The sequence below is a fragment of the Sander vitreus genome, chromosome 1 (assembly GCF_031162955.1).
Source record: "Sander vitreus isolate 19-12246 chromosome 1, sanVit1, whole genome shotgun sequence".
NCBI lineage: Eukaryota > Metazoa > Chordata > Actinopteri > Perciformes > Percidae > Sander > Sander vitreus.
In genome coordinates, this window is record NC_135855.1 from 21396999 (window position 1) to 21413885 (window position 16887).

Genomic DNA, 16887 nt, shown 5'->3' on the forward strand with positions numbered 1-16887 from the left:
CAAATGTCTCTCTCTCTGTGTTTGATGTCTGCCTGATGTAAATACAGGCAATTAAAAAGATGCCCAGGGTTGAAGACGCACAAGGTCTGCCTAATTAAAACACAAACAAAGGTACCTAGCAGAATATACCTTATGATTAAGATCTAAAGTATCATGATGAATCAGAGGTTCCATTAAATGTTAGGTTAAAATCTGTACAAAAGACAAAACATGCCTGTACTTTTTAAATAAAGATAAAGATAAAGTCTACAGTACCTACTGGCACAGTGGCCTTGTATATTCTATGCTGATCACTCACCAATTCCTCAACCAATTAAACTGAGCACCTTTTGACATTGTTCCACCAAAACCTTGAAAGACAAGTAATTGAGTTATTGCAGAGGCAAGTGGTGGAATCTGACTGGTGAGGAAATAATTGAGTCTCGCTCTAGGAAAAAAGAAAAGAAAAGAAAAACAATAGGTGTGACAGAATTTGACCCGAGGCTTTTACCCATGAAAAGAAAGACATTCTTTTGCTGCAGTTGTGTTCAAACATGCCCTGAATACTTTATCCTGTCGAGGTGAACATGCATGTACAGTAAACAAACAAAACAAAACAATAGTATCAACAACATCAGAGATTTGCTTTAAAGGTCTGCAAACCCAACCAGCCATTTACCACTTACAGATGACACATCTATAATTAAAGCTTAATGTCATTTGGGTGTTTGGGTGTGCTGCTTCCGAGGTAAAGATATTTTTTAGGTTCCCGAGTCAGTAGAAACAAGCTCACTAATCCAGTAGCGGCAGTGTGCTTAAACCAGACATGTAGAATGGTATTATTAAGGGTTAATGATCTCAAATCTCCATCTGCCTTTTTCTTGTATGCTGTTAGGGCTTAGCATCAGCAGGGGCAGGCAAAAAGGAGGGTTTGCGAAGGAGCATTAGTGGCGGATTTCTTTTTACCAGTCAATTCCAGAGCTAACTGTTTGTTTTCATACCTGAGCTTAGCTGTCAATCTGCAGGAACGATGAAGCAGGGAGATGAAATCTCCTGAACATAACCACAGAGCAAGAAAGGGAGGCCGACTGGAAGGGATCCAAACCACAGAAAGTAGCAGATAATAGGAGGCAATGTGGAAGGAGGAGTGCAAGAGGTGGAGAGAAAAAAAGATTTTACACGTGGATACTTAGACTTGACACTTACAATTATATAACCTCAAAGAGAAAATTTGTCTCTTTAAAAAAAATTAAAAGCCCCCATTCTTCACATGATTTCGGACACTTAGAATCATTATTTCACTATGTATATGCATACACATACATACATACATACATACATACATACATACATACATACATACATACATACATGTGTTGAATGTATACAAATATAGTACACAGTGTCCTAAAGCAGATAAGGTTGCTCTCTGTTGCATGCTTGCTATGTGCAGGGTCTTTAAGCCTCATACTCAACAGAGCTGTTTGTTTCCCTGCTGAGCGGCAGTTTCCCGGACCCCCGTTGGGAGAAAAAAAAAGAAGCAAAATGCTCAAGCATTTACCCAAACTGAAGGAAAATATGTGGTTACTAAATTGGAACACAAGCTGTATTCATTCTCTTGGAATTTGCAAAAAAAAAAAAAAAATGTAAATAAGAAAATAGCTTAACATTGTACACTAGCGTTGAAATGGCAGCTTGAATTCTGAAGCAGAAAAATTGAGGCTCTTGCACTGTCACAATCAATTTGAGAATGGTGTCAACATGACAGTGGTCGAGTGCACACAGACAGTCCTGCGGCAGGCAGATAAGTAGAAGCTCTTTAGGAGGAGATCACAGGGCAGGGCCGGGGCGGCAGCTGAGACTGATTTGATGTTGGCCCTACCTGTGCTGGCTTTAGTCCTGCACAGACAGACAGGAGTCCACTGTGTGAACACAGAGCCCATATTGTTCAGCCATGTGGGTTAGCTTCAAAACACGATTATTCACTTTAAAATGAAACTTTATTCCTAATGGCTTCCATAAAGTGATGCCAATGGAGATGCACAGCACAATATCTGTGCACACATTTCCCAGTGACACTGACTTATATAGAAACAAGTAGCCTAGTAAAAGAATTGTTTTTACAACATACTGTATATAATTATTGTGTATATTATATTTACCCAAACATACAAAAACATTCACACAAAACAGTGTCTGTCCAGTTGCTCGAGTCAAAAATGCCTCAGTTAGCATTTTCTCCACAACACTTCAGTCAACTGTTTGCCCTGTGCACTCAGGTGAAATATGAGCAACAGTAAATCATTATTCCTCAGGCCACATTTGCCAGATGAATGTATGAGAGTGTTGGACTGTGTGTTTTTCTCCTCTAATGAATTGAGGAATTTAGCTTGTGGCAATGGAGGTAAAAAAGGAAGTGCTGTGCTCGTGTATTTGTGTGTGATAGGGATAGAGCTCTCTGTTTGCGTTTTGAATTATATTCCAGTGGTTTGTAATGGTTTGTTTAACTAATCACTTTTAAAGTTGTATGATACATTTCATGGAAACAAGCATATTACTCCTGTTTTCATTTGAAGAGAATGTAAAACATTCACGTAGCTGACAAAAACACACCTGTCATTTATAAAAGGACACTCCCCTGAAACATTCACCAGCTTTCCCTCAGCAAATGGCATCCTTGCGGCCATGAAAAACTGCTGAAGGGCTGACCTACGTTAATATTAAGGATATGAACAGATAGTGCCCTCTGAACACTCTGAATTGTCTCAAAAGTGCATGCAAAATTGCCAAAAGAGGTATTCAGATTTTTCAAACCAACTGTATTTTTACCTCGACCTTCTCCAATTGCATGAACAACGTCCATTTCTTTTATGGCCCTTCCTCCCATTATACTCCAGTTGTTGAAGAAAAAACATGCATTATAGCACAAAGACATTCTGACTTATTCTTTCCTATGTTAGAATTTCCACACAGCCTGTTACCAATCACACAGCTTTTATTTGAGTTTAGAGTTACTTTTTTTTTTAAGGTGGGGTTTAAATACCAATCAGCAGCTTAATTTACACATATTTACATACATGGAGTATAAATAGTGACAGAAAACTAACACAGAAAACAAAGCAACAACTTCTGGTATAGAGCCAAGTAGTCTAATTACTACAACCTTGGCAGCTTAAGAACTAAGCAGGTGTTCTTATATACTTGTAAATAGATGTACTGGTCTCAGTTGTGTTTGCTTCCTAACTATTTCCTGTCACTTGTGATCTGAATTAAAGCCAGAGAAAACACAGGTATTGTTGACACACTTATCCATCAAAGACAACAATTCAAAGTCTTTTGAAATACCTACATTATTCTTGTATCAGCTTTATATATGAATATGTGTTCTGTGAAAAGAATGAGATAACATCTAACTCTTAACTAATTCACTTCCAAGGTTTTGCAGACAGTAAGCTGTTGCCTTGAACACTGTATTGCAGGCTTTAAGTGCTTTGTAAGAGAGAGACCTTGAAAACTTTTCTATTTTAAGGGCACACAGGTCAGACTCATCACCATGAAGGCCATACGAGATGAATAGAAGGATTGGAGACCATCTTTGTTTTCATGTAATCTATGCTGCCTTGCATACATGCAATATCCCTTACGGTGCTAGGATCTCTGATATGCTGCACTGTATTACAGAGGCAAAGAATGATGTATTCAATAACTGAAAGACCAGAAGTAAAGTTTCTGTGCTGAGTTATTTATTTTTTGTCTTCGGAGTGAACTTCAATGTCACTGTGGAGTAATATGTTCAGGTCGAGCCTCTATCTTGGCTTTGATGAAGTACCTTGTCCAGTGTCATGGGTAGACAGTGAAGTGCTGGAGCTCTCCATTAGCATAATTACACTTAAGAGTGACGCTTCCTCTATCATCAAAATATTAGTCTCCATCAGTGTTAGGCATGAACAGCGAAACCACAGTAGATGAAGTGTGCTTTTATTAATAACCTCTCCATATGCCAATCAGAGTATTTTTTTTTTTAAAACGTCTGCTGAGCCATTTAAATGATCTTGATTCCGTAAAAGTGTCTCAAATACATGTACACACACATACAGATAGATGTGTGTATATATATATATATATATATATATATATATATATATATATATATATATATATATATATATATATATATATATATATATATACTGTAAGAAACATAATACCAGTCTGCCATTAGCAAGTAAAAAGCTGTTACAAGTCTCAAGCACATACGTTTAAGTCGTTTTAAAATATTGAGAAGATCTGACATTTTATTCAAGATGTTGGGCAGTTTCTCGGTGTGAATTAGCCTATGTGTGTATACCATACAGGAAAGTGTAGGGACTGAGAATCACTGCTGCCAGTGGATGACATGTGCTTGTGAGTCATTGCTCATGCTTGTTAATGGGGTTTTATTGGCAAGATTAACAGCTTTTATATCATGACAGAGGCAGCAAGCCAGGTAAAACAGCTGTTGCTCATATTGTCTTGGTTGTAGGGCATGGAGACGCGTTAACACCACATTACTGGAAACACATACGGCCTTGTTGCATTGTTGAGCACGTGTATATAGTAGTTAAAAGCGAAGGGAAACCATAAAACTAGCTCTTGTTATTCTAGCTTGGTTTTCTGCCAATCTAGATCCTCAATATGACATATTTGTCTTAGCAAATGATAACATGTTTCAGTCATATTCAATATCAGAAAAGTGAGTATGGTACAAAGATTGGGTTCATGTTTTTGTTGAAGCAGTTTTATGGTTTTGAGGAAAGGTATGTGGGCAGAAAAATCTTAATTTTGAACACTAAAGAAGGTACCAATAATGCTATTTGCCGCAACTGAATTGGCTCTTTGTGTTTTCCACAGAAAGAATGGACAAAGGGTCACATGAACTTAGAGTTCACACACGTGCACATTTACTGAAAGGCATGCACCTTTTTATCGATTGGAGCAGCACGCAACACACATCTGTACATACTCATGTCGATTTTCACACACTTTGAGAGAGAGAGAGAGAGAGAGAGAGAGAGAGAGAGAGAGAGAGAGAGAGAGAGAGAGAACACAAGGCATTCAAGCTATGTGCGGTCTGTGGCTACAGCTTGGTACAATCGGAGCATTAAGACAAGTCTTAATTTACTTAGGATGGGCTTGCAGCATATGGAAGCATCCACAATAGCTGACTGATAGAGACACATAGAAATTCCAGTCTTCTGGTGCTAGAAAACTCAATTCAGAACTGGTCATAATGGCTCAGCTGTCTTAACCAAAGGAAAGGAAGAGAATAGGGTGCCTTGTGATTTTCTCCCTTTTCACCCTCACCCTCCCTCACTTTTCTTCTTTTTTTGTGCCTGAATCTTTTATCTGTGTTATTCACTCGGGACTCTTCAAAGTAACAAGCCTCCTTCTTTTTCCCCGGTACTGGACTTGGAACCCAAATTAGAGACTGCTTGATTAGAGCAGAGAGGAGGGAGCCAAGAAAGAGGGAGATGTGGGTATTGGACAGAACAAATCGCACCCCTACAAAGTGCCTTTTATCCAAAGACCCCAAGGCTCAAATACCCCCATCCCTCCCCAAGCAACCATGGCTCTGCTTGTTTTCCTCTTATCATTTATTTAGTCACCCGTCGTTGATGTTTTCTGCCCTACTTTGCGACGTTTAAAAGAGGCAGAAATCTAAAAAGGTGAATGCTGAATGCGCTGAAACTTAACAACACAGCTTTACCGTCTCCTCCTCTTATGTGTCAATCTAGCATCTCTGAAGTTAACACAGTGGCCTGAGAAAAGAAAAAAAACAAGAAAAGTGCCAGCACAGCTTGACCGCTAACTCCTGGGATCCTCTTCCTGTGTCAGGCTGGTATTGTCCTACTGGGCTTCAGTCGTCTAACAGGAGGATGTCACAACATGTTAGGTCTGGGCCGACTGCTGGGGTTTATGTAGCGCCAAGCCATCTCTGGGCTGTCTGTCTGCCGTCGAAAGCGCAATGTGAGGAGACATGTTAACGGGCAGACCCCAGCCCCACCGCTGTTAAAAGCCATGCAATATGCAGGAAACGGCCTCTTTTGTCAGCAGGCTGGTCAGACACAGACCACGACTCTCCTCTTCTGCACCACCCAATAAAAGTTTTATCTGCTTTTTAAAGCTGATCCATAATTTAAAGCAGGAAGAAAGAGATTTTTACACTAACCACCCAACAAAAAACATATGCGCCTGATTTTCTACTAAGCTTTGTACAGTCTTGAAGGTGAAATTCTTCCACAGTGTCTTTATGTTTAGATATTTCATCTTCAGCATTCATCACTAATCTGAATAATTCTTGTTGATATTTCAGCATTGGATTAGACAAAAAACAAATGAACTAAGTTTTGAATAATTAAGATTAAAATTAAAGAGGGAAGGTCCAAATTGTAGTCCAGTGCGGCAGTCTAGACTTCCCACAATTCAGCTCAACATCAAAACAATGGGCCCTCTGTTAGTATTCTTTTGGTGTTCGGGCAGGACTGAGCTCTCCACTCTCAGACTATTCCATCAAATCCTTCTGTGGACCCTTAGCGCTAGTCCCTCTGCACATTCATGCCCACAGACACACAATATATGTGCTTTACATTCCAGTGATCGATTTTTTTTATTTTTTATTTATTTTTACAGTATTGACACTCCTAAAGTAGTGAGCGATCATCTGAAAAAGTTGTTGTGGCGATCTCTAGCTCACCCAGTAAGAGCCCCATGTAGGCTGAGTCCTTTCCAGCGGCCCGGGTTCGAGTCCGACCTGCGGCCCTTTGCTGCGTGTCATCCCCCATCTCTCTCCCACCTTTCCTGTCTATCCACTGTCACTATCTAATAAAGGGAAAAAATGCCCCAAAAATAATCTTAAAAAAAAAACAAAAGTTGTAATTCTCACGCTCAGAAGGTGTCATTGAGTCCAGATGTTTGATTCCAACTCAAGGTTATCTATGCCGGCCTCGAGGCCTGATGACCATCACCTTCATCTGGATTCTTTCTTTCTTTCTCTCTCTCTCTCTCTCTCTCTCTCTCTCTCTCTCTCTCTCTCTCTCTCTCCTCCCTACCTTCTCCCCAGCACAGTATTGATAGCTGTGATTTATTGTGACAACGACTGATGTATCTTGCTAGTGACCTGTTAAAGGCAGCTCCTTCATGGACACAGCCAAAGGTTAATAAAATTGGTGCTGATTGTATCAATTTTACAGATAAGCTATTCACAACAAGTGTAGTCGGGTGAATAAGAAGTCAATTCAGGCCTTAGAAACTGCACACAGGCCCAATGAATAGCTGCTTTAGGTGTTTTTTTTTTTTTTTTCGTTAGGAGGATAAATGGAGAATTGCAGCTCTCTTCCATTGCAGCAGGCAGCGGAGGCAGAGCGAGGCGAACCGAGGTTCAGACAAGCCTGCCAGTAAATTGCCCTGAATGGGTTCTGGAGGTTGACAAGCCCTATTAAGACAAACAGCTTTCCTCATCGGAGAGATAAAATAAATCAGGTGTTTAGTCAAATTAAAATAGTTTGAATAAAGAGGGCCCCTGGGAGCTCTCGGAGAAACTCAAGACAGATGTGGCCAGAGACAAGAGGAAGACACCCAGGAAAGAATTCAGCTCCTGCTGGCCCAAGGCCAGACTTCACTGTACTGTTTTCTCTATGCTTTATCCTTCTCTCTCTCTCTCTCTCTCTCTCTCTCTCTCTCTCTCTCTCTCTCTCTTACTGTCTCTCCCTTTCTTCTGCCGGTTTTCCCATCTCTTTTTTTTGTACATTCTCCCAGATCAGCTTGTCACACAAGAGTGCAGTGGGAGGAGAGTGAGTTACTGTCTAGCCTCTCACTGGCAATTATGTTGGCGGTGTAAGTCAATGGTAGGATCACTTAGCATTGATTAGGCGGAGGGAGAGAGCAGTGCAGCGGAGCCGCTCTCTCTATCACATACAGCGCGGACATATGACTGTAGAGAGAGAAGTAATCCTATTGGTCTGTCAGTGCTTTTCTTTTTCAAGTATGCATACAGTAGCTACACAGATACAAAAATAAAGTGTATTGTTCAGTTTTCCCTTTAATGATGATTGTGATTGTTGAACAATCTGTTCAGTAGTCTGTGAGGAGTTCCTCCTCTAATGGTTTGCTGGAATGGCCATACAATGAAGAACTATAGTTTGGAGGTTAACACTGACTCTTAACACTTTCTCTATACTGTATTCACCCCTGGTAGTCTGACATAAGCTGCCACCTCAGTTTGACAGCGCACCGCAGCTCTTAGTCTTTATGTCGGGAACAATGTCTTCTCTTTCTTCCTGTGAAAGCTGTAAACACAAGCTAAAGCAAATAGATAAATCCAGGCTGTGTGTGACCTTAACACTTTGTAGTGAATTCACTGCAGTTGGTTGCTGCCTGTGTGGTTTTCTTTGTACAATATATTGTGAACAGTACTATAGCAAAATATGATGATCAGCGTGTGCAGCATGGTCACTTTTCTATATTTAACAGTGTATAATGGCCGAGGCCTTCTGCAGGCTTTTTATTTTTTATTTTTTTATTTTTTTTACAAAAGCCTACACCCTGGTTATTTAGTCCTGGCCACTGTCAAACCTTATGTGTATTTTTTCTGTATGTATCCTTTCTAGTCCTGACATCTCTCTCTCTCTTCCCTCACTAGGTACTCCAGAGAGCCTAGCAGAAAAGGAACACCAGCTCTCCACAATGATCAGCCAGCTGATCAGCCTGCGTGAGCAGCTTCTGGCTGCCCACGATGAACAGAAGAAGCTCGCCGCCTCACAGATGGAGAAACAGAGGCAGCAAATGGAGTTAGCTCGTCAGCAGCAGGAGCAGGTAACTGCTCACTGTTTCCTTTTCTCACATTCACAGTATCTCGATTTTACACCCCAGGTAATAGTCTTTTTCCCCCTCACCATATTCCCACACGTCTTTCTCTCCTTCCTATTGAAAACATTAATACCCCTTCCTCCTTTAATCTTGTTTACTCTATTTCCCATTTGTCTCTATAATAAACCCCATTAAATACATTTAAAAAAAATAATAATTTGAGTCTATTTCATATTAAATTTCATGCCTGAAATATGCCAGTAAAATCTTACTCCTCTTTAGGAATTTGGAATAATATTAGATTTAAGAGATGTTATATTCTATATTGCCTCAGATAATTCAGTCATGCTCTCTCACCCACATTTATGCTGTGTGGTAGGAAAAATGTTATTATGGCTTGTACTAACAAATGCGAGGGAATGTGCAAATTAAACGTTATATTAAACATGGAAGTCCTCTATATCTTATAAATCGACTCCTATTAGAACAAGCATGGCATTAGATGTGCAGCACAAATCAGGCCAATGAGCCATATTGTACAAATCAGCAAATTAGCAGAGGCCATGAAGTGTGTTAATGTCTGGGAAGAAATAAGGACACAAACTATCCACACGGGCGACACTTTTATTATCACCAGCCACCCTAATGGCTATGAGTCAATTATCAGCAAGGAGTTCACTCAGAGTTTTCTCAACACACTCTCAGACCTTCCTGTGGTAAATGAAGAGATAGGCCATATAGCTTGGAGTGATGCATTTGGTCATAGTACACTAATAATACATTAACAGTATTGATTTCTTTTTCAATCAATGATGTTCATTTGCAAACTACACTCAACTCTGTAGGCTTTGTGGACATTTGCAGCATAAATGAACAGTGATATAAGATATTTTATTATTCGATCTTGTTTCAAAATGGAAGAATATTAATAAAGAGAGTGAGAGGGAAAGAGGGGGAGTGGGGGGAGGGGGGGAAAGAAGCCTGCTGAGAGCCAGAATGTCATCAAGCCATCAAGATACAACACAGTAATTAACTGTTGACACTCGTGAGGAAGCCAGCACAAATTAATCTTGACACATTTGCAGACGGCCGATATCTTACAGTGAACACTTTGTAATTATATTTAAAAATGAAAATTAAATGACACTTAAAACTAGGCTGTCATGCTCAATGAAGTGGGCATGTAGAAAGGGGGACTGCTGGGATTAGAAGGATTGCGGTGTGGCTGCTCGTCACTCAGGGGCGGCAGGGACCTCTGTCACCCGTACACTGCCTGCACCAGTTATCTCCGTCATAACCATGTTCCTCTGTCCCCTAAATCATTAATTCTCTTTTAACACTCATTCTGACAGTGCAGTTCAGTAAAGTTTGTTTCATGTTCGTTTAGAAATTCAAAATGTTTTGGTCAGATTTTGCAGCAATTTGGTTATAAAACCATATTTTGTCAAAGAAAAGAAATGTAATATTATTCACTCTCATTAATCTGTTACTTTGTCCTCTTTATTATTTTCATTTTAACATATTCTTATATACTATAACTGGCCTGGATTGCATTTAGGAGCACTATCTCTGGTGTTGTACTTTCTTTTGTATATAATGTTGTCCAAAAAAAGAAAGAAAGCAAAAGTACGGTATGACATGATTTTAGCTCCTACTCTTCTTTATGTCAGTTTTAACCAGGAGAAATTTAATTTCCTGTCTTTACTTCTTTTTCCAACCAGATTGCAAGACAACAGCAGCAGCTTCTGCAGCAGCAGCACAAAATCAACCTCCTCCAGCAACAGATCCAGGTCGGTGAATGTGTTTCTGTTGGCTCCCTAACACTCAGCAGCTTACACCTCTCACTCCTTCCATGCCTATTACTACAACCCTTTTTTTCCTCCTCTGTGTGACTGGTGCACTGCCACTTTCACCATGAGCCATATGTCTGGATTTAATGGCACAGATCAATACAATTAGACATTAAAGTAAATGCCATTGCTTACTTCTGTTAACCTCTCCTTGTCATCTTTTTCTTCTTTAAAAAAAATTAAATTTTTGTGTCACACTAACATTCATCACTCTCATCAAATGTTAATTGCCTGTTGGTAATCGGGAGGGCTTTAAAATATGGAGGAGAATAATTAGCACATCTTAATGAACAAAAAAAGAGATGGAGGGGGGGGGGGGGGGGGGGGGAAGCCAACAACAGCTAATGAGTCCTGTTGATGGAGAAGAGCCTGGAGGTGGGGGACATGAAAGAAGCTGGTAAATGCCTCTGAAAGCAAGTCGGCCTCAGAAGGGCAATGTGGCAAGCTTTGGCACAACACAAGAGCTACTGAAACTTACATTCTCATTATGCTGTGTGGCTGACAATGTTTGTGTGCACCTTTATGTGATACAGTGCCAAGTGGTGTAGTGAAAGACCACCCAGGCAACATGTAGCTGGACATGGTCAGACAGTACAAGGTTATGCAGGGGTGGCCACTGGCTCAGTGGTCAAGGCTGTGAACCTGCCTGTGTGAGGCTAACGTTATCCTGCTGGGTGTGCTTAGTGTCAGGCACATCCTTCTCCATTCACCTCCTCCTCCACTGCTTGTTCTTTTTACTGATGACTCCCTGTCTTGTCCTTTCATTTTCCCTTTTTTTTTATCCCGACCTCCTCAAACATTTACTTGCAACAAATTGTTCCTCTGGCACCTTTTAGCACTCTTCACATGAGATAGTTTTTTACTGCAAAGAGCAGTTTCTCCTTATGGGGCATCATACACAGGTTGCTGCAAACTTCTCATTTCAAACATCATTTAGTGCAACAACCAGATTTACTGCCAGGACATCGAAATGCCTCTTTCAAGAGAGAGGCCGTACTGTCAACATGGTCTTGTGAAGCCACACGCCTGAAACTTTCACTTCAACAGTGGACAGTCTATAAGGAAAATAATTCAACTGAAGAGAAGCACAGAGCACAACACTCTAAAATGAAGTACCTTATACACTACTGAGGGGCTACTCGTATCATGGAGGGCTCTTTACTTATGCTCATTGAGCATAAGGGCACAGCTCTAATACATCTCACTTTTAAAGGCCCTTGCTTTCATCACAAAGTTACAGGCAAATGATACCTGAAGATTCCCCTTGATGCATAGCTTTGAGAGGGCAGGGGGTTGAGTCTGTATGGGAACGTACTTCTAAATATCCACTTGAACAGAGATACAAGTAAAGTCCTTTCTTGCAGAGCCCAGTTAGCCAGCATCTCCCTTGACCAAATTTGCCACAGATCTTCCCATATAAAAAAAAAAAACACATTTAAATAAAAGAGTCCCATGGTCAGACCATTTGGTCCACTGCCCAATAGCCTCTGCTAGCTGTACCTTGCAGACAGAACACAACCAGAGAACAAACGGGGATCGCTCTCAATACTTCAAATAAGTTTGATCGTGTGCAACATTGTTTAGCCAACAGCAAGTCCTTTAAAGCAGAAGATGTTCTTTCTCCCTAACCTAGTTTCTCCAAATACCCAGAGTGGTGATGGCCACTCCTCTTGAGTTGGAGTAGAGAAGAGGGTAGAGAAAAGAGTCAGGGGCAAGTTAGTGAAGCATTTTTGCCACTCTGTTTTCATTACTGCTGCCTCTTAAAAATGCTCTGGACATTTTAATATATAACAGCTTTGACTTAATTAGTTCTGTAAACAAGCCTCCAGCATGTATGTGGTAAGCAGTGTTGGGGGATTGAGTTACTCTGCTATTAGAATGGAGAGCACAAAACTTTATTGGAGACCCCAGTGGCCATCAAAGTCCTTCTGTTTTGGCTTCAGGGAGAAAGCCAAGAGAGAGCCCTAAGCTCAGGTCTCGTGTTGATGATGTAACTGATCACATCATTGTAAACTGTCTAAACAATAAAACCATGGGGACTGCAAGTGGAGACTCTTGTTGGCATGCTATACGTGTTCTTTCAAGGTTTTTTTTTGCATGTGGATTGAAGGGAATCCGTCAGAAGTGTGTAGTTATAGAGGTTTAGTTAGTGAGGTTTGGAGCAATGCAGCATGCAGTTTAATCAAGTTTCCCTTTTTGAATAGCCATCTCTCTTTTTATCCTTTCCCATTATTCCTACAAGAGAGGGATAGAGATTTAGTCTTTGTCCTTTGGGATTAGAATGTCACTTGTTTTAAGATAGCAGATGTTTTGATTGCAGTGTTAGGGGCTTATCAAAAGTTAAAGCCCAAGGCTTTGTGTGTTTTTCCCTCAGCTTGTTTGTATTCCTTCAGACCATCCTTGTCGTTGAAATCGTTTTGGCACTAATTCAATCCCAGGATGAGATTAACTCTTAAGTTGATTTAGTAGAAAATTTGAAACACCACCAAGACACATGACAATTAAACATAGATATTAGCAGAGAACTGGTTTATCTCATTCTCATAAGTTACTTATCTCTCTGAGTCTGTGTGTAGGCACTGGAAGATTACAAAAAGAAATAAATAGAAATAGAAATGATGAGAGCGTTATTTGAGTCTCCTCTCCTCATCACGTCCACTTTGTCTTGCTCCTAATAGATGAGCAGCCACAGCAGATCATAAACAGCATCATGTTGATCACCAGAGTGTTGCTTCACTTGGTTAGCACAATCTTTCTTCTGAATTTTCTTGTTACAGTACATGAGAGTTAAAGGCAAGGTGCATGTTAAGGCCTCCTGCACACTGGGTGTGCGGTGTGAGTGTGTCAGCTGCATGGCGTGTCAGCTGCGTGGCGTGTCCGTTTTTATTTTGGCTCCCATGTTAACAGGTTAGAGCTTGCACACTGCCTGCGTGACACAAACGTCTCAGCCGCGCCGAAAACGCATGCATGCTAGAAATAAGACTGACGCCTATTTTTCACGCGACATGCAAGCGTGTTGGAAGTGTTTCCAGGCAAAATAGAATACGAAAAAGTTGTCATTTTGACACAAATACATTTAATAAATGACATTTTGATGTTTGAAAGTCTCTAGGTTTTGACATAAATGCAGATATATAAATCTAATTTTAAAAAAAATAATAATAAATAATTATAGGTTTTCAAATATTGCACCTGTCAATACAGGATGAAATATTCTGTAGCCTATTTTGCCGTCAATACTGCCGACGTTGTCTTTGCTGTAATCAAATCAGTATATATTTATGTTTAACATGGTATTTCATTTTATCAATGGGAAACAGATATGTGTCTGTACACATATGTTGTACAAGGCTAGCAGCAGCAGCGCCGCATCAGACACGTTTCTGGTGCACAACTCACACGCAACAGAAACGCCACGCTCATGCCACGCAGCCGGTGTGCAGGAGGCATGAGCAGCATCAGAGTGGTCACCACAGAACAGTCTATAAAAGTCTTTCTGGACACAAAATAAAACACCCTCATAAGATGTGGAGCTCTATGATACTCAAGTGAAAGTACTGTCCATAGCCCTCCTCTCACAAGGTAATGACCCCAGTTCATACATTCCTCAAGAATGGGTCTGTTAAGATACAAACCATGGTTTGACTCTCTCACGCAGATACTCATACACATGCACAGAGGTGATCGTGTATAGTACACAGGCACATAGGGACCCAAGCATTGATACACACATCAAGAGAATAAATATTGGCGGAAAGGTCAGGGTGAACTTTATCTTCACAAACAGGCTGGAGAAAACAGAGCTCCTCAGATGAAACAGAGGGACACTTTTAATCCAAATGTCTTTGTATCCATTAAAAATATCACAATATCATGACATCGTCATTTGTCATTGGCTGTGGCATTGATGTGCCAACCCTGGCCTGAGTACACTGTGAGATCCAAGATTGGAGAGATAATACATTTCTATGGAGGCCATTGTCTACAATGTTGTCTACACACCTGTTTTCGAAACCTTTAAATGATCTGTTCATCAACCAGGTCTGGATTTATTTATCTCCCTTTGACCTTTCGTTCTCACATGACCTAGCTTCAAATTCCAACCTCACTGTATGTACACACACGTGATCTGTGCCTCTACATTCTATCTTTTACCTTGTGTCCACAAAGATATACAAACACACATACAGAATGTGTGTATCCCTTCCATTTAAAAAGAAAATCCGGAGATTGAAAGCAAAAAGGCCAGTATTTTGTTGTCTACTGCACACACAAGCCTTAGAGGCTTTCTCACGTGTTTTTAATGGTGTAAATAAACAGTGGGGGGCATGCAGACGTTCAATGGTAAGATGCTAAAGGTCCTGAGATTAAAGATGAAATTCAATTACAGCAGCAACGTATTTTCGAACACTACGTTATAATACAGACAAAATGATCTTACTTACCGCTATTTACGTTCAGTTAATATATTTTTCGAAGACAAAATAAAATCTGGACATAAGTTTGTTTTAATCAGTTGGACATGGGTTTCCTATTTCCCTCTGTTACAAAGAAACCACAGTGTATTCAGTGGCTGTTGAGTCTGCCCAGTTAAACACACTCTTGTTTTATGGTGGCTGTTGCTTTAGTTTGAACCAAAATAAATCAATCTATAAATTGTGATAGGAAATTACGTATGTATTGCTCCCCTTATATATGTATTGCTCCCTCCCCCCAACAGTGCCATCTATCTAGTTATATACATTTTTGGCAGAGGCCAAAGTTTAGGTTCTCTGGAAACATATGTATTAGCTTGGCAAATCTGGATTTTATGTGCCGATGTGGTCAAGATTAGTCAAGCTAGATGTAAGACATCTGTCATGCCTCACATCCAGCTTGACCAGCAGTGATCATCTAGTCATTCCACATATTTTCAATTAAATCCAGCCCGTGTTTAGCTGTGACACTCAAGGACTTTCACATTCTTGCTGTGATGCCATTCCAGTGTGTTTCAGCTGTATGCTCAGGATGCTCAAGGTCACAGTCCTGTTGCAACCTAAATCATCAAGTCAATGTAAGGTATTTGCCACTAAGAAGCAGTTGCCCCCTAATAATTGGCTTGTATCAAACTGTATTAACGGTTTACTACAAGCTCACAAGCCCCACACAGCCTGATGGTTCTGGTTTGCTGCAGAGACCGTTATCATTTCTATGCAGAGCTCTTTTTTTTATGTTCACTTGCTTGATACGGATGCGAAAAAACGCAGAAAATTAACCACATTCGCATTTTTTATGACGGACAAAAGTCATTAAACAATCGTATTTATTTTTTTAACGTGCGAAAAAGTTCGGACTCAGTGTGCAATGTCCTGTAGCAAAGCATTCAACTTTTCTATTTCTTTTCTAGTGCTGAACAAATTGTTATCTAACCAGTTCTCCTAGCATGAGCAAAAACAATTCTGTCTAATTGGCTTTGGCCTGTATGATAAATTAGCTTTTAGTAGTACTGGTCTGTAATCACTTCTTTGTTATTATAAAAAGGAATATGGATGCTATCCAATCTAATGCAGTAATTTAATGCACTGAGACTATTTGGTTACCAATTTAGAGAAGCAAAGACTCCTAAACTACACCATTATGGTAAATATTTTAAATCAATCAGATGAGTTTAAATAAACACAGGGCTGTGTGGTAATTGCACAAAGATAAGAGCGCTAATTTGTGTATTCTCAGACGCTTTTGTTGTATCCCCGGCACAAATGATTTTCTCTGTGTGAGACTCTTATTAATGCCGTGGCAAAAAAAAAAGGCACAAAAATAGACATTGTTAAAGAGAATGTCTAAGTCCCCCAATTAGCACAGCAAGATTGGAACTGTTAGCATGATTATAAGAGAATAATAAAGCAGGGAAATGATCATGTGTGTTTAAGTGTGCTGCTGTGTGCACACACGTGTCTGTGTGGATGCCGCACTGCCAGTGCTTTCCCTTGTGTTGAAGAGCTCTATGTTAGCCTGCTTGTAGGATTATGTGGGGGCATTAACAGCCTAGTCAGACGGGCTTGGCTCTCGCCCAGGGAGGCTCAGTCCAGCATGTTCATCCTCCATTTAAGGAGACTGTTAGCTGATGAAGATGTGCACATGCAAAACTGAAGATAAAAGAAGGCAGTGACCCCTACTCATTAGCCCCTTTGATTTAATATATTGACACTTGGATACAAATAATTTAATTTAGTGG

General features: G+C 40.2%; 1 protein-coding gene across 9 annotated transcripts in view; it reads left to right on the plus strand.

Moving 5' to 3' along the window:
• The window catches only part of sox6 (SRY-box transcription factor 6), a 135135-nt gene that overhangs the window by 68628 nt on the left and 49620 nt on the right, over positions 1 to 16887 (plus strand). For all 9 annotated transcript variants that reach the window (XM_078247870.1, XM_078247894.1, XM_078247842.1 and 6 more), the window contains 2 exons: positions 8657 to 8829; positions 10545 to 10613. In XM_078247870.1, the coding sequence (XP_078103996.1) occupies positions 8657 to 8829; positions 10545 to 10613 (242 nt within the window). The remainder of the gene's footprint in view (positions 1 to 8656; positions 8830 to 10544; positions 10614 to 16887) is intronic.